The following is a 21,208-nucleotide window of genomic DNA, read 5'->3' on the forward strand; positions in this document are numbered from 1 at the left end:
TTAACGATCGAGACGAACAGGGGGGGTTAAAATGGCCACATCGAAGCAATTCATCTAAGAAAGCAATATTGCTATTTGACATTTGTTTGCATTACGCACTTATGCGCAAATCTCAAATTGCAACATTGCTTTCTTAGATGAATTGCTTCGATGTGGCCATTTTAACCCCCAAATCACGATAATACATGAGTGAAAGTTATTTGTGCCACATTTATATGGAACACTAAGTATTATTTGTTGTCTAAATATGATTTTAAGTTTATTTAACTAGAGAGAATAAGTTACAATAAATCTACAAACACCCTGAAAGTATTGGTCGATGACTAAACAATAACATGGATATAATTTAAAATACGTGCAATTATGTATTTCACGACAAACTTCAGTTGATAAAATACTCAAATGAATCAAATACTTATAATATTAAGTCGATGAAAGTTCAAACATCTAAAAATACCGATTTGTTTTACAATTTAAATACCTTATACTTTGTAACGGATGGGATTATAATATTTACTATTGACTAGCAAAAATATTGCATCTGTGATATAAGTACGTGCAATTGTTATAACTAAATACCTACTCCTTCTCTTTTTATTCTTTAAATCCACTTTGTCAAAACATTTTTTATATGATTCATGGAATGCATTACGTACCGATAATTTACGCATATTTAAAACTGCAAAATTAGGCCCAAGCAATTTATATTACAGGAATGTAAGGTATGTTTTACATGACACGGACCTTTTTAAAGCATTATTTGATTAATTGACTGTTTAGAAGGAATTAATATCTTTGGCTAGGGGAATGGCACTATGTAGGAATATTATTCATTTGATTACTACGGCCAGATATAACTAGAACAATAGAGAGAATAAAATACGCTACAACTGACGTCGTACGAAATAACCAAAAAATACTTATTCAAAAACATACAATACAATTGATACGCACGAACTTCATTAGCAATGCGAGTAAATGCTTCGTATTGTGCAGTACTTACCTCTATCAGCAATAGGAAGAAACAATTTTATTATACGAAACCTACGCTTTAGTTTTATTAGAAACATTTAAGATTGTGGTTAGGATTTTGTTCTAAACCCTCTGTATTTATATTCCAAAACTTCTACAGACACACATAACAATAAATACGAGACCACATCGAATAACGCGAGGCTATATAATCCGCACTAGCACAGCCAATTTTGAAGTGTTTCCGAGCGGCCCCTATACAGAAATCTAGAAACAAACGCTCCACACACTTTGACCGCCGCCTGATAAATGGCGCTAGTCAATGGCTTCTCATGAAAACTTTTATTGTTAGATTGAAAATCATTTCTTTACATTCTTCTTCTTCTATCGTGTGGGTTGTGTGGTGGAATACCAACCTTATCAACCCTGGTGTCAGGGTTGATAAGGTTACTGAGCCGCCAAAGGCCCTTACTATGGCTCTTGTAACGACCACATACTTACGTCAGTAAGTGGTAACCGGGACCAACGGCTTAACGTGCCTTCTTTACATTTCTTCATAGAAATAAATGGTAAGTAAAATGGGACGATATATCAATTAATAATACTATACTTTTTATCGATGAATTCAAGATAAATCTGTGTACCTAATATAACATCTATCATGTAAACCTTTGTAATGTTATTTTTAAGTAAATATTCAAATTGACCATATTTTAAGCCATTGCCAAATCTTATGCCAGTACATATCAATTTCTTAGTCAAACGCGTTTTAGGAACGTTGTGTTAGCAACGCACATCATTCAGTCCAACAAATCGCTTACTTTTACTCCTCGAAACCTTATTCATAAAGTTACAATTCAAATCTAGTCTGGTTCTATTAAATGTTTATATTGCATCTCTTAGGGCAGTAATAAATTATTCATCATCAAACAATCTTATACGTTTATCACTTCGCGTGTAGTACTTACTCCACTATCGGTCATAGGATCTTTAAATAACGTTGCCTAAATATGCTAGGATATTACCAGTACACCTAAACTTGACATGTCGTAATTTTATGAACTAGCATAATTCTGAGCGTCCACCATTACCTGCGTCAGAGGTTTTAGGCCTTGAAGTAGTGTGGGAACTCGTTGGAGATGGCCCGGACCAGCGTCTGATCGTCCTTACTGGCGTCGCCTTCTTCGCAGAAGATGCGAGCGAAGCACCGCAGCAGGTCGTCGCGGCGATGCAGGTGCGCGCCATAGTCCGTGTTTCGGATGATGCCTTGGAGGATCTTCAGGTATTGTTGGCGACGCTGTCGATGATAGGTCGTTATTAGTAATTAGTTATGCAAGATTCTCGTATGGGATGGGGGCTCGACGACCGCTCCAATGGAGATGATGAGAACATATGCATGATGATGATGAGAAAATTTTCCTGTACCCAAATGTTGCGTGGTCGAGTATGCTTCATACCCCCTCCGGTAGTTTGACGGGAGGCCTGTGCCCAGAAGTAGGACATATACAGACTGTTTATGTATGTAAAGGGTGCCTGGAAGAAATTTCTGCATGAGCAATAAGGTCGCGTATTGTGTTTTTCTGTATATGCTGTGCTTATCTTTGTATTTTGTATCCATTGTGCTCAATAAAGTATTTTATCTATTTATCTATCTATCTGTGCATCGCTCTTAGAGCTAAGCTTTCACGCCTAGCGGCATCTCGTTACTACAAAGCGACAATAAGTAATACTGCGTAAAACAGGGTCGCTACTATTTATTACACAGAATGTCTGCTCAGTACAGTCAGTCAGTCAGTAGTGTGTAGTGATTAAGTATACTATTTCCATAAATATAAGAAGCGACTGCCTGTCTGACCTTCCAACCAGCGAAGGGAAAACCAGCCCAATACAGGTTAGGTCACATACCTCCAAAAAATGCATTTCTCGGGAATGTGGGTTTCCTCACGATGTTTTCCTTCACCTCTGAGCATGTGATAATCATTTATGATCCAAACATGAATTCTAAAACAAATTCGACAATCATTGGTTAAGGCCTGTGCTGGATTCGAACCTGCGACCACAAAGTGAGAGGCAAGCGTTCTACCAACTGGGCTACCACGGCTCTTATCCATAATAATTACTTTGAATAAATGACTGATTCTGGGACCAGATGATATGGGTATAATCTATATTACCATGTCTCCGGGCGAGAGGTCAGCAAGTTGCCGCACGATGATATCGATGGCAACGTTCACGTCGTTGGTGTAGAAGTGTTCGGCAGTCTTTTTGCGCGTGAACAGATCAATCACAAGCTTGAGTACCGAGTGCGCAGGCGCGGGCTCGTGGTCGAATATGTGTACTGGATCCTCTGGAAATAAAAAAATATATAAATGCATCAGTGCTATTATAGATTGAGAAAATTTACAGGCTTTTATTATGTCTAGCAAAGCCATGATGATCCAAACTTCATAGTTGCTGATGGGTGCTACTTGTGTTACCTGTATAAAAAAAAAAAATGACGAGTCTACAATATGATGAACCATAATAGTCGCATTTTACTGGCGTTTTATGCTTGCATACAGAACCAGAAAAGCGGAACACATCTACAAACATTTGCGTTTGTCTATCAAGCTTTAAAGGCGTAAGATCCAGTCCTTTAAAAATCACATTGTTTAAGTAGCGTCTGAAAATCAAGGTCTTAGGATTATCCTACCTTCACGATTGAGTAGCAGCAGCACTTTTTCGCAGAAGGTCTTGGCATTGTCCCTGGTTTCCAGTGCGTTCAGTAACAGGTTGTCGTGGGGGTTGTCGAACTGCAGGTTGTATGCCAGCAGGAGGGTGAGGAACAAGTCCGGGATCTGCTCGTCCACGTCTGTTTCCGGAGGATTCTCTATCAGGTCCAAAAGGAACTGAGCGAACTCCACGCCCAATTGTTCTGGAACAACAGTTTAATTTTATAGATACTCATTTACACAACTATTTATACAACTAGCTTTCCGTTTGCGACTTTTCATGCACGACACGTTTTTTCCATTCCCTTACGGAATGATTTCCAGACGGTCTTCCATAGCAAATTTTATCTAAATCGGTTCAATGGTTTAAGCGTGAAAAGACAGAGTTACTTTCGCATTTATAATATTATAGTATCGATATATTGGTGATGATTCCGGCAGACACAATTTAATTTTATTTGAACTTATCAGTTCTCAAAATAGCTCTATCTCTTTCTTAAACTTATCGTAAGTGAAGGACAGCACTACTTTTGAAACTATCAAACAAAATTAAAACAAGTTGGAAGTAATGAATTTTATCTTAATTCGAAACAATAATCGTCAATGCGCATTCCTAACACCTTGACGACTCACGCGCTAACGAATATCGGGGTGAAGTGGGGAAGCTCAGATTAGTGCGGGGCAGAGAGTTGTATTGTTGTTTCCTGAAAACACTTACCAAAATGCGTGACAGGCAGTTTGTCGCCCATGGACAAGACCATGGAGAGCAGCAGCGCGGAGTGTGAGAGGCGGCTGACTGCGCGCGGGTTGTCCTGCATGTCGCGTGCGATCTCCGCCGGCAGCGCCGACAGCGCCAGCGTCGCCAGGGCCGTGCGCTCCAGGCCGCACATTACGCCAAATGCCTGATACATGGACAGAAACATAACATTAACAGCGTAGTCGTGAGCAATTATAATGTACCCACTTTAGGACTCTGTCGCACTAACATATTTGACATTTAGTGAGACTTACAGTTCAATTTGTCAAAAAAGTTAATGTGACATGGTACCAAAGTGTATACATATTAATGCTCGTGACCGTACGTCCCACTACTGGGCACAGGCCTCCCCTCAATTAACCGGAGGGCGTATGGAACATACTCCCCTGCGTGCAGAAACAGAAATATTTATATAATTTGCTTTCGAAAAGGATCGGAAATAGACAAAAATAGGCTATGAATGAAATACTTCTTATCAAAGGTCAAAATCAAAATTTTCTATGGAATTTGTATGAAATACTTAGTGGCGACGTCATCAATAAACGTGGTCAAGTGGTACTCATTCTTGACTAACATTAAATTAGTCAAATCCAAAAATAACACTGTTTTTTGATCATTTTATCTTTTTTTTTTTTTTTTTTTTTTTTTTTTTTTTGACGTGACTTATTGTAGATTTGCCGCAGATGGCATTAACTACTTGGCCGGACAAATGGGGAGCGCTGAAGGCTCTCACCCGGTAGCATTTTATCTTCTATTCACCGTGTAGTACCGCGAGAGCTATACCGCAATTTCAGTACCTACCTAGTTGGCGAGTCTCACATTTTTTTTATGTTAGGAAAAGGTACTTTATTGTTCATTACAGCATTTGACTTTAACAGTTAAGAAATGAACATTAAGCAATATCGTATTTATATCAACAATGACAACGAGAATGGAATGGCCAACTCTTGATATCTTACCTGTAACAGCAGTTGTCGCAGGGGCCACCTGGTCTCCATTTGGTAGTACTGGACTAGTGTGGTAACATATGCATAGCGGTGACTGCTCAGTACATGCTGGGAGATGTTTACATCTGCATTAGACTGGAACAAACAGGAGATTTATTATTTACAAGTGTAACTAGTTTGAGATTTTGAATCAAAAGAAAATATCATAATATTGTTAGTAACTGACAATACTATAGGCTCCATAGGTTTTGCCATTTTTTTTGGGTTATGACTCTTTTTTGTCCACTAATATCCTTATTTCATGGCTAAAACTGCAATATCAGTATCTTCTTTTTTTTTTTAGATTTGTTATAAGTACTTACTTATAACTTCAGGTGTCAGGGAGAGTGTGTCCTCCAGCAAGGACAGCTACTCATAATTAGCTAAGCTATGACCACTCATTCTTCTGAATGCTCTAGTATATCTTTTCTTTTGAGTTGTTTCCTATAAGTTTGATTAGTAAGCTGGATTGCCAATTCATTGGGATGTTTTTTCAGCCTTGCTTGATAGTTTAGGACTGAACCCTTGATTTCTTCCTTCACTGTATTCATTTTCAGGTTGTCATAAATTTCTTTATTTGTTATGAACCAAGGAGCTTTACAAATGGTTATCTTAGAGAACTTAAAGTAAAATACATAGCAAATAAAAATAACATTATTGACAATCAAGATCACATACCATGACCGAAATAAGCTCAAGCAGTTGAGTCTGTATATCATGAGCATCATCATGTAATGCCCAGCCCTCTGCTGAGCATCATTGGCTGCTTTGGAGAGGGAGTTGAGAGCTGTCATCATCCTCAGTGCATCAGGTGCTGCATCAATCGCATTCTTCGGACAGGTAATGTTACTGTTGGCTTCCCTGAGTAATGCATCTATAATAGATCTGGCAGCACCACCGGGCAAGAATTCCTAGAAATGTAGATAAACACAAATATGCAAATGTTATGTTGGACATGATGATGATAACATTATTATGAGAGAAATCAGAATCATTCATTTAATGTAATTATCATGGATAAACTTGTTGAAGGTCAATATAACATTTTTGAATTTACGTCATTTCGCAAGGTGTTATGGCTGAGGAGAAGAAATGTCAAGAAACTGCAACAGCAACACATCTTTTAAAAACCAATGAGGGTATACATTACAAGTTATTTAATAACTAGAGGAGCACATTCAATACCAGACATTTTTATCCTTTAGGTAGTCATTAATGTTATAATAAGATTCACATGAGCTTTAAATTTATTTTCTGACAAATTTGAAATATTATCTGGTTTTTTATTGTAAAAACATATACATAACCCCAAAAAAGATGAATTTAATTTACTTAATCTAGCATTTTGAATAGCAATTTTATTTTCTTGTATTGTAAGTATGCCTTTCACAGTTTCTCGGAAGGAGAGAATTTTTTTTACGTACATACATAATAATTAAAGCACACAATAATGGGACTCCCTGACAGGGAGTCTCATATCCCCATTTAAATGCGGTAAGAACCCGTTATTATGTACTTTAATTATGATAATAACTGCGTAAACTTAAAACAATGTACATACATAATGTTTTCATAAGAGGTAGTTACTTAGTGTGACAAAGTAAAGGATGATAAGAATTGTAGACAAAGGTCAATGTAGAATTTGAAATATGTTCATTATGTCTTGATATCTAGAATATTTGGATGTACTTACTCTAAGGGAAATGAGAACAGTTTCAACAGCAACTTTGGACATTTCATGGCTTAGCTGGGTCTCCTTCCTCACAGCTTGTACAATCTCATAAATGGCATTAGGCTTGATACTCTCACTGCTGTCCTGACTGTCATCCTGGTTGTCGGTGTCAGAAGACAGCTGTTGGGAGGTTTTGCTCAGAGTGGACTTATTCTTTCTCACTTCATGAGTATCTAGAATATTGAAAGTTTTAGATTAACAAATGAATCTAATAAAACGTTTTCAAGAACTGAGCTAAGAATTATAATTTTATTTCTATTACAAATATAACAAAACTGTACCTTTAGTAGTGTTGCTATTCAAAGATTTAGGAGACTGAATCTCCCTCTCTTCGCTAATATGTTGTTGGGATACCACAGGCCGTAAATCAAATGATGGTGATACTCCATTAGGAGGGGTACTATCATCAAAGCGTGGTGGAGGCTTGGGTGCTGGTGGCTTCTTAGTATGAGGCTTAAAAGACACCTGGACTTGTTTCTTCTTTTCATTCAATCTAGTTACCAGTTCTTGCTTCTGTGACGCCATGCCACTATCATTGAGATTCTTAAGGCAGTCATTCAAAAAAGCCAGCAAGAATTCCGGCTCCACCTAGTAAATAAAATAAAACTCAATTTATTGAAGCATTCTAGTCTGATCATAGATTAGTACAATAGGAATGAACTGTTACCTTGACTGAGGCGACGTAATTGGAGGGAACAAACCCGACTTGACCTTTCCTATTAACGACATGCCACCAATTTCGCTGCTTGGAGTTGGTTTGTTGAAGGAAGAAGAATTCGCCCTCGGTGAAGCTGAGAGTCTTGGATTGGGTAGCCTCGAAGTCATACAGGGCTTTGAGTATTTCAATGTCATCTAAAATACAACATTTAAGTCAAAACTTAATTCCACACCCAAAAAGAATAGGGAAAACAATGGATAAACCACTTACCAAACCCGTTTGGTCCGTCACCCATGATTGCGGTATTCAGCGGTGTTTGAGTCTTTCTCAGAAAATGATACTGTCTGTAAACATTTGTTTATTTACACGATTTCATGTTTTTTGCTTCCAATCTATCAACAATTTTTTTTTTTTTTTTTGGTTTGGTTTTCCCCGAAGGGTAAGGCAAAGGGAACTATGCCCATACAGCCATGTCTGACGTATTTTTTTTCTTGATGATTAATGAAATGATGAAAGGTGATGATGATGAAACCTAAGCCCCCACCCTCGGAGTAGACTCCTACTCCGAACCCCAAACGAATTAACTCAAAAGTCCGCATAAACTTTTGAGTTATGAAGCGGCTTCCTGACACGAAGCGAAAATAGGCAGATACACTTTGTTTATTGAATACTCCAATATAATAACACTCGCGAATGTCTTCCGACTAACTTAATGCGATCATTAACCACAAAACACCACTTCGTATTAATTATTTAGATCATTCAATGAAGAAAGCAACTGTCCCGTTCCCGCCTCCCGCCAAAAAGCCATCTATCAACAAATCAATTTCAATTCTGCTAGTTTTTTTTTTTTTTGTTTTGGTTTTCCCCGAAGGGTAAGGCAAAGGGAACTATGCCCATACAGCCATGTCTGACGTATTTTTTTTCTTGATGATTAATGAAATGATGAAAGGTGATGATGATGAAACCTAAGCCCCCACCCTCGGAGTAGACTCCTACTCCGAACCCCAAACGAATTAACTCAAAAGTCCGCATAAACTTTTGAGTTATGAAGCGGCTTCCCAGCACGAAGCGAAAATAGGCAGATACACTTTGTTTATTGAATACTCCAATATAATAACACTCGCGAATGTCTTCCGACTAACTTAATGCGATCATTAACCACAAAACACCACTTCGTATTAATTATTTAGATTACTCAATGAAGAAAGCAACCGTCCCGTTCCCGTTTCCCGCCGAAAAGCCTCAATTCTGCTAGAGTTCTGCAATTTGCCAATTTGACAGTTTGACACTGACATTTCTCTTTTTTTATCGTAGTGACTTACCTACTTTGATTCCAATGTTTCCAATAAGAATTATTCAATTCAGCAACATTAATTTTCACTTTCTACGGGTAAAGCATATTAATATTAGGTTCAAACTGCAAGTTTTTGTATTGTTTATTCGTGTTGAATAGAAAGATAATAAAACGTTCCCAAATCATTATTATTTTATGATTACATTAATAAGAAGTGATGAGCAATAATAATGAATCAGCTCAAACGAAATGTCAAACTATGATAAAAGTTGCCATTAAAAAAAAAATATACGGTCGAATTGAGAACCTCCTCCTTTTTTGAAGCCGGTAAAAAAGAGCCAGGTGATTACGCTGCGCAAGGACATGGTGAGACGGACTAAGTACAGGAGAGAACTATCATAATATATGCTTCTTGCATTACGACGGTAAAAAAAAAGTTTTCATCTCGAGCTTGCTTCGGAAGGGTTGTTAAGCCGTTGGTCCCGGCTGCATTAGCAGTCGTTAATAACCACCAATCCGCACTGGGCCCGCGTGGTGGTTTAAGGCTCGATTTCCCTATCCATCCATAGGGAAGGCCCGTGCCCCAGCAGTGGGGACTTTAATGGGCTGGTGATGATGATTACGACGGTTGTATTCAGAGTGAATAACTCCTGTGTTCCTGCAGAAGAGTGTCCTCCGTGATGTCTAGCGCTGGGCGAGTTCACGTTTCGGACGTGACTTTTGTTAGAGGTCTATTATCGATGACGGAAGACGGGAGTGACGGGACGGTCACCATTAGATAGCCGGCACACGGTTTATGCAGTTTGTGTGGTCTCTATTCCACAGCCATAGCAGCTGATGATAGATCCTCTGGATACATCTGGGTAATCCCCGTGGTCTGTATCTTTGTTAACTTAGTTAATATTTTTTTTAAATGACGGATATCGATGTAGTGTGTAAGCTATCATACTTACACATAATGAGGGACTTTCCAGGTTACGTTCACCAAAAACAATAAAGATGGCGTTGTACAGCTTTAACGTAATTGTTATAATTTTGTAATACTAAATAATTATATGTAAGTAAGTTTAAGTAGTATGTATCTATGTACATATATACCGCGATGTCCGTGGCCTCACTCGGCAGGGCCCGCAGAATACCAGCGTCGTGGCTCACGCCGCGACTTATGCTGAGCGAGGTCCTTTTATTCCGGACTCCACCGCAGATGATCGGGCCGTCAGTGCGTTGCATTTAGATACTTTGTTTTATTATTATTGTTTTTATGAATTTGGTTTGTTTTTCTTTTTGTTTTGGTATTTTTTTATTTTATATTTTTTTTTGTCTGTGTACTTAGTGATTTCCGTGTGGTTTCTGTCCTGTGTTAAATGTAATGTACCTGTCTGTCTGTGTCTGTGGTGTCCGGAAGTAATAAATGTTTCTTTCTTTCTAACGTGATAATAATATTTAATTAAAGTAATAATTGTGAACATTTGTAGGAACGACTAAAGAAATAGAGATAAGAAATTCGTCTTACAATTTGGGAAGAACCTAATGGTTGATACTTTTTTATACATAAATAAACACCATGTTATGATCGGGGAATAACTAATAATGATTTAGTTATGTAGCGTTCATATAATTAAAGATCGATGCAGACAAAGCCGAAAAAGCGGGAGAAGCGAGCCGGGCGCGGGTTTTGTTTGCAGTTTTATACACAGCAAACATAGTCATACTTATTGATAACTTTTTGGGTCAGCTGATGTTACAGTTGCTGATACAGTGAATCTGGTAAAAAAAATAAGCCTCCATATTTGGATTCAGAGATAAGTACCTACCTAAGTACCGTCTTCCTTCATATATTACTTGATACAGAATTTAGATAGATATTGGTGCTAATTCCTGCAAACGCCATCTAATTTTATTGCATACCAAGGAGATGCCTATTTTATTTGCACGGGTTATTCATTCATTTTAAAATTAACTTGTCGACAATCATCCGTCCCTTTCCTTTTCGGCGGTTAAGAAAATGACGGGTATAACTTAAAATAAACTTAGGAGGTGCCTGCAGGAATCGGGGTCATTATGCCTTCGCTGGCTCCGGCCAAGTAGTTAATACCATTTGCGCCAAATCTACAGTAAGTCACGTTAAAAAATCCTTGGACCTGCACGCTTGTATCCCCAAAGGGGTAGGCAGAGGCTTATCCTAGATATATCTATATCTATCACTCTTCGTCAACTATGCGCACAAAAAATGCGCGCGATCAAAATAATATGTAGTTACCTCTTTGCACTGAGTCATAAGGTTATCGATTCATTGACTTATTCATACCACAGATGTCCAAACAATGGAGTAAGTAAGCCCGGTTCTTCCCTGATTTTACGATGTATTTTAAACTCGGTTAATTACCTCAATTTCCTCAAACGTCCATATAAATACTTATGTTCCCGGGGATCCTATTAGTGTTCAAGAAACCATCGTGTTTAACTGGTGAAAATGGTGAAACTAATAGTCATAGCGAGTGTCGCACTCGCAGTGTTAGTAGCAGACGTGACATGTCAGCGTTACGTGTTGCCGACGCTTAGGACACCCACAAAATATTATCCTACAATCATCCAGCCAACATACAGGCCACCTGTAACAAGAGGACCTATCATCAGAACGGTACGCGAAGCTCGCGATGATGAGCCGCTGTGGCTATGGAACGGAGACGACATAGACCGTGCGCCGGCTACTGGTGACCATCCTGTCCTACCCTCAGTCATCGACGACATCAACCTGGACTCAAACACAAGACACGTCCGGAGTGTGGACTCGCCCAGCGCTAGACGCCACGGAGGGCACTCTTCTTCTTCAGGTAGCAGGGACACGGGAGCCACTCATCCTGGATACAATCGTCGTAATGCAAGAAGCATAGCCCCTCTAGATTTTGATCCCTTCCGGCCGACTATGCCCAAACCTTACAACCCCTTCAGGCCTCGTCCTGGTCATCCCCGCGGACCATATCCAATCTACGCTAGAACGGTACGTGACCTCCACATTCCTGGCCTGAAGAAACCATCCCACCGTGACGTGATCATCCCTAACTGGAACCCAAATGTCCGCACGCAGCCGTGGCAGAGAATTGGTGGTGCTCGCAAATCCAGAAGTGTTGACCAGTTCGATGAAGAAGAAATTCAGTGATGGATAGATATTCTTAATGTCGTTTAAATAAAAAATATTTAACGAAGTCTTTTATCTAATATTTAAAGATTTGTTTGTCGCCCTCCCCTACTCCAGTATTTTAGATTTTGTTTAGATACCTATATAAGTACTTAAATAAAAAATTCAAATAAAAATTATGGCTATTTGCCTGAAATAAGTGATTGTTTTTTATTTAATTAACAGTAAAGTTATGAATTATTGTGTCTTAGGTAAGTTACACTTGTTTTATAGATTTATTCCACGTGCGTATATGTAGAGATTTGAAGAAATAGAGACATTTCACAACACGTACGAGTAGGTTTGTGTATGAAGTCTTCGTTAACCAAAATAAACCAAATATATAGTTGTAGTTGTATTTTTAATAATATTTCGAAAACAAATTAGCAGTAGGTACCCCAAAGGGTGAGTATACCTATGTCTTCGTTACCGTTCATATTGTGACTGAATTCTTATAAATCCACGATCACCACGATATCAGGGTTGATGGGGTTGGTAATCCACCTCACAACCCACACGATAGAAGAAGAAGACCACGATATCGCCGCCTTACAAAAAGTAAATAGATGTTGGAGGATCTGCGTCCTGGGATTGCTGTTGACGGCGGTATCTGGGGTTGATTGGGTGAAAATCGTGGTCCGGCGGAAGAACACCCTTAGGGGGATCGATATCCAAGTCTGGGGGAAATATGCTTCTTGGACCACGACGGCTGTTTGTTATATGACTGAGTTCCATGTTCCTTTCATCGACATCTTTAGGTATCTTTATGAAATTCTGTCTATCCGTCGGTTGTACCACCACGTCATCATTAACCTGACATATGACGTCAGCTATGATCGCTGCGAGTGCTACAGTCACTACTAATACCAACTTGACCATTTCCACTTGTTGTTAGCTTCGAACTAATAATTGTCCTTTGGGAGATGTCAATTTATATACCGAGTTCAAGGAAAAAGCAGCACTTAGTCAAGGGTGGAAAATCACTCACACGCCGGCTGGGATTTACGTACGCACCTACCTCTCAAGTAAGAACTCGGATAGTCGAACAATAAACTTTGTTTACAAGGCACCCTCACTTTTTCACGTGATATTACTTCCCTATCTGAGGTTTCTTCCACCTCTGACTAAGTAACGACCTCTCTTTCATTGGTCATAGTGTAAATGCAATAAATTGACGTCTATCAAGAGGAAGTGTATTAGTTCTAAGCTAACAACTGACGAAATGGATAACTCCGCGTTTGTGGCGAGTGTGGTACTCGCGGGGGCCATAGCTGACGTCACTTGGCTGGGTAAAGATCACGTCATGCCGGTGCACCAGCTACGTAGACAAAATATGTTCAAATTGTCTAAAATTTTCAGTCAAAAGGAGAAGGAAACCATCAATAGAAAATAACCGTCGTGATACTAATAAGCCGTCGTCCGTAAATTTTTAAGTAGCCACCGTTATTTTGGGTACAGAACTTTTAATTGTTTTTAACTTTTTTTGTTTGTTTGTTTTTGGTGTATGAAATAAAATTGTAATTTCTGGTATATTTTATTATTATCATTTTGCTTCACTACTACACTACTAACTTCTATGCGTATTATGTGTGTATGTGTGAATAAAAACAGAACACATTCAGCTGCTTGTCATACCGGGCATGTCGTTTAGGACATAAAAGGTATCCGGTGTCGAATTTTAATTCGACATAGGGATTTTATATAGTTTCTATTATGGGCGATATTTGGGTACATCCATTGTCACCAGTTTCATCAGTGGCTGCAAGTTAAATTGTCTCCTGATTATTCAAGCAGGTAAATTAATATATTTATAGTTATTGTGCCAACTTGAGGAAATAGAATTGATGGAAGACGACTGGTAAAATGCTTTCGACTCTATCTTCAACGACTATAAGTTGATTTTTATTTACAAACGGCCAAGTAGAGCCACACAAAAGATGAAGTCGATTTTATAGAGCAATATGAAAACGACGAGACTTTAGTTCTCTTCACTTGTCGGTAAGAGGTTCCGAGGAAGGGTCCGTCGAGGAGGGTCTCTCCACTCACACTTCCATTTGCCGTGGAGAGTCATCGAACACTGAGGTACCGTTACCTCTGTGAACTGTAATTACTATTCAAAACTTCACATAAAGTCCACCCGCTACTTTAATGCTGTCTGGTAAGTTTTTTTACAGTTCCTTTACCTACTCTTAAATATGACACACAAAGATTTATAATTTCTGTTTCTGTGTCCTCACCCTGATAAGTATTGCAAGCGTGTATTTATGTGTATTTAGTATTCATGTTTTTTCTTCTTCTATGTTGAACTGGGAACATTATAGAACGCGTTCAGCTTATACAATACAATACAATACAGTCAGTACAAACACTTTTTATTGCACTTAAAACACACATAAAAAAACCAATTAGTTAGGTTAGTTAGGTACAGGCGGCCTTATTGCTAAGGTAGCAATCTCTTCCAGGCAACCTGGTAATACCTAAAGCTATAGGAAATGTATTTAATAAAAGCGTTGCGGGATAGACAGTGCAAAATAATAGTTAAAATATAAGTATTCCTACATAAACTATATTAAAAGCAATGCATAGAAGACAATAAATAATGATTATAATGTATATACATTACTATGGAAAGAGGACACCATGACAGTACTATATCTACTTTATAAAGAAGAAGATATAAGAAGAATGGAGTAGAGGAAGAAGACATTATAAAGAAAAGGAGAGAGAGTTTATCTTCCCGGACATATCTTAAAGTCGTACGACCGAATGTCCTTTTAAAATCCAAACTGCATTGTTTAACTATTGTGTCTGCAAATCTCGGCGTTAGGAGGTTAAAAAGAGTTTGCGTTTTGTTTACTAGTGGCATTGCATTAGGGATTACGGGCGTGAGTGTACATAGTATTTATGTTGTATATTTTTTGGTAACTTATTGTATATGTGCCTTAAAATAGGGAACGTTGAGGGATTTCACCTCACTTTCTTTTCTTTCAATACTTTACTTTCAAGACAATTATAAGTGTCTTGATAGTAAATAGTTGTCTTGAAATGATACATAAGATGTGGTTTTATACATAATACTATACACACTCATAATATAAACAAGCTGCTGATTAGTCAATCTCAGCGTCATTTTATGACACTTCCTTCTATATTGATCAAGCAAGTTTCCTTAAAGTTTAGTATATATTCTCGATTTCATAAAGGAAAATTATTAGTTCTAAACCAACCGTAGCAAAATGGTGAAGCTTGTGGTGGTGGCGGGCGTTCTTCTCGCGGCAGTTATTGCTGAAGTGACGTGTGTCGAGGAGGCCCTGCGGCCTTACGTGGAATACAGACGAGGTCAGCTCAGGGCAACCCGTGAACTTTATAATGACGAGCTTTTCTTAGACGAACCTGGTTACATTGAATACGACCTAGATGGCCATTCCAGGGTACATTCGGTTGGTACCGTTGAACCAGGACCCACTCGTGTTGTAAGGAGTATCCTACCTCCAGAGCCGGATCATCCTCTGCGGCCATCTTTCCCTGGGCCTTCTAACCCCTTCAGACCACTCCAACCGGGGAGACCTTTCCCAATCTACGCTAGATCGACGCGTGAACTCCACAACGCAAGAAGCATTCTTCCTGCAGAACCTGACCTACATCCTATGCGGCCGTCTGTTCCCGGGCCCTTCAACCCGTTCCATCCTCGTCCTGGCCAACCACGTGGACCCCTTCCAATTTACGCTAGATCAACACGCGACCTTCACAACTCTGTAAGGACACCTTACGAGTATGTCTTACCTGGAGGACCAAGTCGTCCACGAGTGCACGTACTGAAGACCAGCAGTGATAATTTGGACGGTGAAGTTCACCGCAGCGTGAGGGACATTGATACTTTAATTGATGAAGATCCTGAGTTTTACCCTATCCGGTTAATTAGGGGTAAGGCTTACTACGATTCCAATCCGATTTATACCAGAAGTGTGCGTGAAGCCCGTTTGGACAATTTGCACATAATCCCGGGAAAACCAGTTCGGCGGCCGAAAGATAGCAGTGATGAAGAACAATAATTTGAAGAATGCCGAACTGCTGAAAGATAGCAGCTTTCAATCCAGTGCGATGTGATATAGATACCTATGTATGATTTTATTGAGAAGCGTGATTTATTTATTTAATTTAATATAGTATGCAAAACATAATAAATATTTATTTAAATTTAGTATTAAACTCGTTATCAAACTTGTTTGTCTTTGACCATGATTAGGTTACCTGCATAATCACGTATTTTTGCACAAAGTATTGCATTACTTATCTAATAAATTAATAACATAGTATTAATAACGTAGACCTTTTTTTTTGACGTGACTTATTGTAGATTTAGCCAGATGGCATTAACTATCATTGGCCGGTCAGATAGCGAGCACTGACAGCTCTCACCCGGTACAGAATTTAAGACAACAGGGTTGATGGCCCAGTTGGGCGCGAACCTCGGCTCAGGGCGTCGTCTGAAGAGATTATAATTTGAAAGAATTAATCGACCCTAGTGGGTCGATAGCGGTAAATAACATAGACCGGAGCGACCTAAATATTATAAGAAAAGATCAAAAGACACAAAATTTAAATATTTTGAAATTGCATATTTTTGTGCCTAAGAGTAGTGAGTGGACTACCAGTGAGTGAACTTTCTTTTTGCATTGCATACTTAATGAAGATCATTAGTATTCCTAGCTACTGCATTATTGAATAGCATTATCATTTTTAATATTGTTTCATACACAATTTTACGAGCGCGGTCATTTTGTGAAGATATTGAGGTCTGCTTGCACTTCGCTGAATTATTCATGAGGGTTAAACGGACAAGACTCGCCTCGAGGGGATCAAATGTACTTCTACGTTATTGTTGACAGCAATGGAATTAAAAAGAATTATACCCACCGACTATAAAGTGCACCCGTAAAAAAGTATCTGAGTACTTATAAAAATAACCTCCAAAAATTACATTACTTATTTCATATAATCTTATATGTATGAAAATGATTTGCTGTTCATTAGTCGCGTTAAAACTCGAGAACAGCTAAACCGATTTCGCTAATTTTCAAATAAATAATATTAAGTAAGTACTTAAATGTAATTAAAAAAAGAAAAGGTGGAAAAGGGCCACCGGATCATCTAGTAGTAAATTATTATCTTGCCCGTCTATGCCTATTTCCCCAACAGAACTAAGCTGAAAATGTGGTAACTCCAATTTTAAATAGGTAGGCACTTATTTCTATGGATTACATTCTATGGACTTTCAATCAATCAATCAATAATACTTTATTGCACAACGACACGGACGGACACGGACTCGGACTTTGTCCGAAATAAACGATTTTTATTTTTTATTTATTTATTTATCTATATATTTCAAGTGTGTAAACAAAGCTGCCCATGCTGGAGGAACTTTGGTTTCAGTCTCGAGGTTAATGCGAAGGTTTTAGACAAAAACAGGGCTCCACAACAATTAAGTTAAAACCTCACTATATAGTTACACGATTGGTACTATAACAGGAAACTATCTGCTCTCAAAATTCGATATGCCAGTATATTGTACTTTCCATGAAGAAATACCTATTTTGAACAAGCAGATTTTCCTTATGAATTATAATTGGCGTAAACATGACGAGGCGCTAGTCGTAATCCTAATTTACATTCCATGCATAAGTAGGAGATCCTGTTTCCATTATTACTCACCTAATTTTTCCATAATTGCAGGCTATTGTAGAAATTTGAATAACAGTCATTAGGAGTACTTTGATGTAGAAGGCAGTATGGAGAGCAGTCCCGTCGCCGGAAGCAGCTGTAACGTGAATGAGGTCGTTCGCTAAAGGGGCGGCGAATTTTCCGCGTAGTTAGTGGTTTTCGCCTCGACAAAATACTTAGCGCTGCAAGACTGCGGTATTTCCCACCCCAAGCCACCACTCCATTTAGATTCAGCTGCAACAGCGTGTTGGTATTATGAAGCCAGTTCTAAAATAAATAGCGAGTGCAACGTGGGATGTGTAGTACGCTGGATCGGGGAAAGGGATCGTCCCAAACGCTCTACAACAAAGAAGGCACTAGGAAAAATAGAAAGTTGGACAAAGCAATTACCGAATTTGTATTCGAATTCATGTTTGGATCATATATGATTATCACGTGCTCAGATATAAAGGAAAACATCGTGAGGAAACCCACCTTCCTGAAATGCATTTTCGGAGGTATGTGACCTAACCTGTATTGGGATGGTTTCTGTAAAAAACCGGACTTATCAAATCTTCAGGTTAGATAAGCGCACCCTGTGAAAAACGGGATAATGCTTGGGGAATGATGATGGACAAAGTAATTACCTACTTATAATATAAATATACGTAAGTGATGATGAAGGGATGACATTAAAATAAATACGATATAACGTTGAAACTATATGAAACACTAAGAAAGTCACAAGTCGCAACTAGCATGTTTTAATTACGTGTGCCGTGCCAAGTGTGCATTCAATTACTTACGTAAACCAGGAAAATGTTGCTATTTCATACCTTAAGTTCTTAGAAGTGAGTCGTTGACTGGTTTTATTATCTGTTGACATGTGTTTACATTGGTTTCCTCAGGGAATAATCTTTGCAGGGAGCAAACTTTGTCTGTTTGTTAAATTTCATGGACCGTTTTCACGGCTAAATGAAAATGCACATAAATAGATCGAAACCAATGGAAAACATAGGGTAATTCCAAGGCTATCTATGTAGGTACTTACCTCGATACCTAAACAATGTTTTATGTGATAATCATAAACGTTTATGCATGTCTTTATCTCCCTAACATTATCCCGTTTATCACAGGGTCCGCTTACCTAACCTGAAGATTTGACAGGTCCGGTTTTTTACAAACAGCTGACCTTTCCACCCGCAAAGGGAAATCACATACCTCCGAAAACGCGTTTCTCGGGAATGTGGGTTTCTTCATGAAGTTTTACTTCACCATTGAGCACGTGATAATCATTTATGATTCAAACATGAATTCGAAAACAAATTCGGCAATCATTGGTTTAGAACTATGCTGGATTCGAATCTGCGACCTCAAAGTGAGAGGCAAGCGTTCTACCAACTGGGCTACCACGGCTTCATTCGGCTTCGGGTTTTGCATGTCTATCAATGTTCTCTTATTAGAACCCTCACACGAAGGGTCCCAGTGTGGTAAGAATACAAATTATAAGTAAGTAACTAAAATTAATATTATAATTATATTTTATATTCTAAAACTACTCAGTTTTAGAACTTTTACAGAATGGAGAGGCGGGCTTTTCAACCCACACTAATACCGAGATGGGTCTATGATGACACTCATTATTCGTATGCGTCCTTTTTCGCATTCATTCCTTCCAAATAACTACATAAGCTCTCGTATACTTACTCATTTTCATAATTAAGCCAATGGAAACAACTGACGCGACCATTATACATCATGTTTAAGTGTAATCCTCTTTGCTGTAACGAACGAGTCGCCAGCACACATGGTCGGGATTCAAATGAGTGTCGCGCTAATGGATCGCCAGAGAAACACACATTTTATGAACAGTTACCTACTACTTTACTAATCAAACACTTTGAATAGCTGTGATACCTACTGCTCATGGATTAAGTTGATGGGTTCACTGGTGGAGGTTTGCCTACGTCAACGTGAAACTAAGTGTTAATTACAGAAAAATGATTGAGTATAAGTAAGTAAATACTTATGAATTCTATTAGGGGAATACAATCAACCAAAGTATCTTGTCTGTTAATTATCATTTAGAATACCCACTTTTTATAAAAAGTAATGTTATTAACACTAGCTAATGAGATAAATGTAGCTAACACAATAGGTATGAATGAATATCGTCGGAAATATTTTTTTTAGCATTAAGAATCCTCCTTACATCAAAAAGGGAACTATGTTACTGTTTTATGATTAATTACAGCTATCATTACATATCTAATCTAATCTAGCCTACAAGATCCCACTGCTGGGCAAAGGCCTCACATATATAGTTTACTTATGTATTTATACATTGTCCCCGATTCCTGCAGTCATCTCCTAATTTTAAGATATACCCGTCATTTTCTTACCCGCCAAAAAAGAAAGGGACGGATGATTGACAACTGATAATAAAATTTTAAAAGAATGAGTAACCCAGGCGAATAAAATAGCCCTCTCGCTCATGTGCAATCCGTTTAATGTATGATATCAACTTAATTCTGTCGAGTAATAACCTTACAATCCGCTAATAGGCCAATATAAAATTTTGGAAGGGTTTTTCAAATTTCTGCCTAAACTTGACGTGTGTTCCATAAATTTTACGGCTGTCGATTAATAATAGTCCCTTTCCTTTTCGGCGGATAAGAAAATGACAGGTATAAAATAAACTTAGATAGCGTATACTGGATACAGTACCACTGTTTCTCTATAATCCCAAACAATCTCAACATGTGACGTCTAACGTCAATGCGGAAGATCGATCCGAATAGGCTCGTCCTCAAGAGATCGAGATCTAAGGGGCGCTACGCACACGTTCGTGTAATATATTGGCATATACATACATAAGCTATTCCCCACCGGGGTAAGCAGAGACTATGGAATTCCATTTGCTTCGATCCTGACACACTTCTTTTGCTTCGTCCACATTCATCAATTGTTTCATATACGCACGCCGGTTTAGAGTAGATATTGGCATATAATAAATCAAAATATGCATATCTTCTGTTTTGTAGAGACATTCAACAAGAAGGTTGAAGCCATTCCAAAAGCGATTCAAGACTGAGTCCTCAGGTGTTCTACACACCCATGTTCGAGTTAGCATGGCATATATTTTTAAGACCATCTTTCCAGGCATTTCGATTATCATCTGCTTTGTAGAGGTGTTCAACAAAAGAATATTGAA

At 38.4% G+C, this 21,208-nt stretch overlaps 3 protein-coding genes across 3 annotated transcripts in view; 1 reads left to right on the forward strand and 2 right to left on the reverse strand.

The window, feature by feature from the left end:
* The window catches only part of LOC126367257 (NCK-interacting protein with SH3 domain-like), a 38,191-nt gene extending 29,031 nt beyond the window's left edge, over positions 1-9,160 (reverse strand). The window contains exon 1 of the mRNA XM_050010677.1: positions 9,142-9,160. The gene's annotated coding sequence lies outside the window, so the exon portion shown is untranslated. The remainder of the gene's footprint in view (positions 1-9,141) is intronic.
* Positions 1,185-8,561, reverse strand: LOC126367258 (NCK-interacting protein with SH3 domain-like). The gene is given in 11 exon segments (XM_050010678.1): positions 1,185-2,269; positions 3,147-3,319; positions 3,665-3,886; positions 4,402-4,585; positions 5,400-5,522; positions 6,105-6,172; positions 6,175-6,337; positions 7,120-7,331; positions 7,440-7,746; positions 7,826-8,010; positions 8,087-8,561. Coding segments are annotated over 11 exon segments (1,854 nt in total). The 5' UTR covers positions 8,112-8,561; the 3' UTR covers positions 1,185-2,077.
* Positions 9,161-11,530: 2,370 nt separating the features above from the next.
* On the forward strand, positions 11,531-12,452 carry LOC126367943 (lebocin-4-like). The gene has a single exon (XM_050011749.1). The coding sequence runs from the start codon at positions 11,587-11,589 to the stop codon at positions 12,271-12,273; it is 687 nt and encodes a 228-aa protein (XP_049867706.1). The 5' UTR covers positions 11,531-11,586; the 3' UTR covers positions 12,274-12,452.
* The last annotated feature ends 8,756 nt before the right edge of the window (positions 12,453-21,208 follow it).

Source organism: Pectinophora gossypiella, chromosome 6, assembly GCF_024362695.1.
Source record: "Pectinophora gossypiella chromosome 6, ilPecGoss1.1, whole genome shotgun sequence".
Lineage (NCBI taxonomy): Eukaryota > Metazoa > Arthropoda > Insecta > Lepidoptera > Gelechiidae > Pectinophora > Pectinophora gossypiella.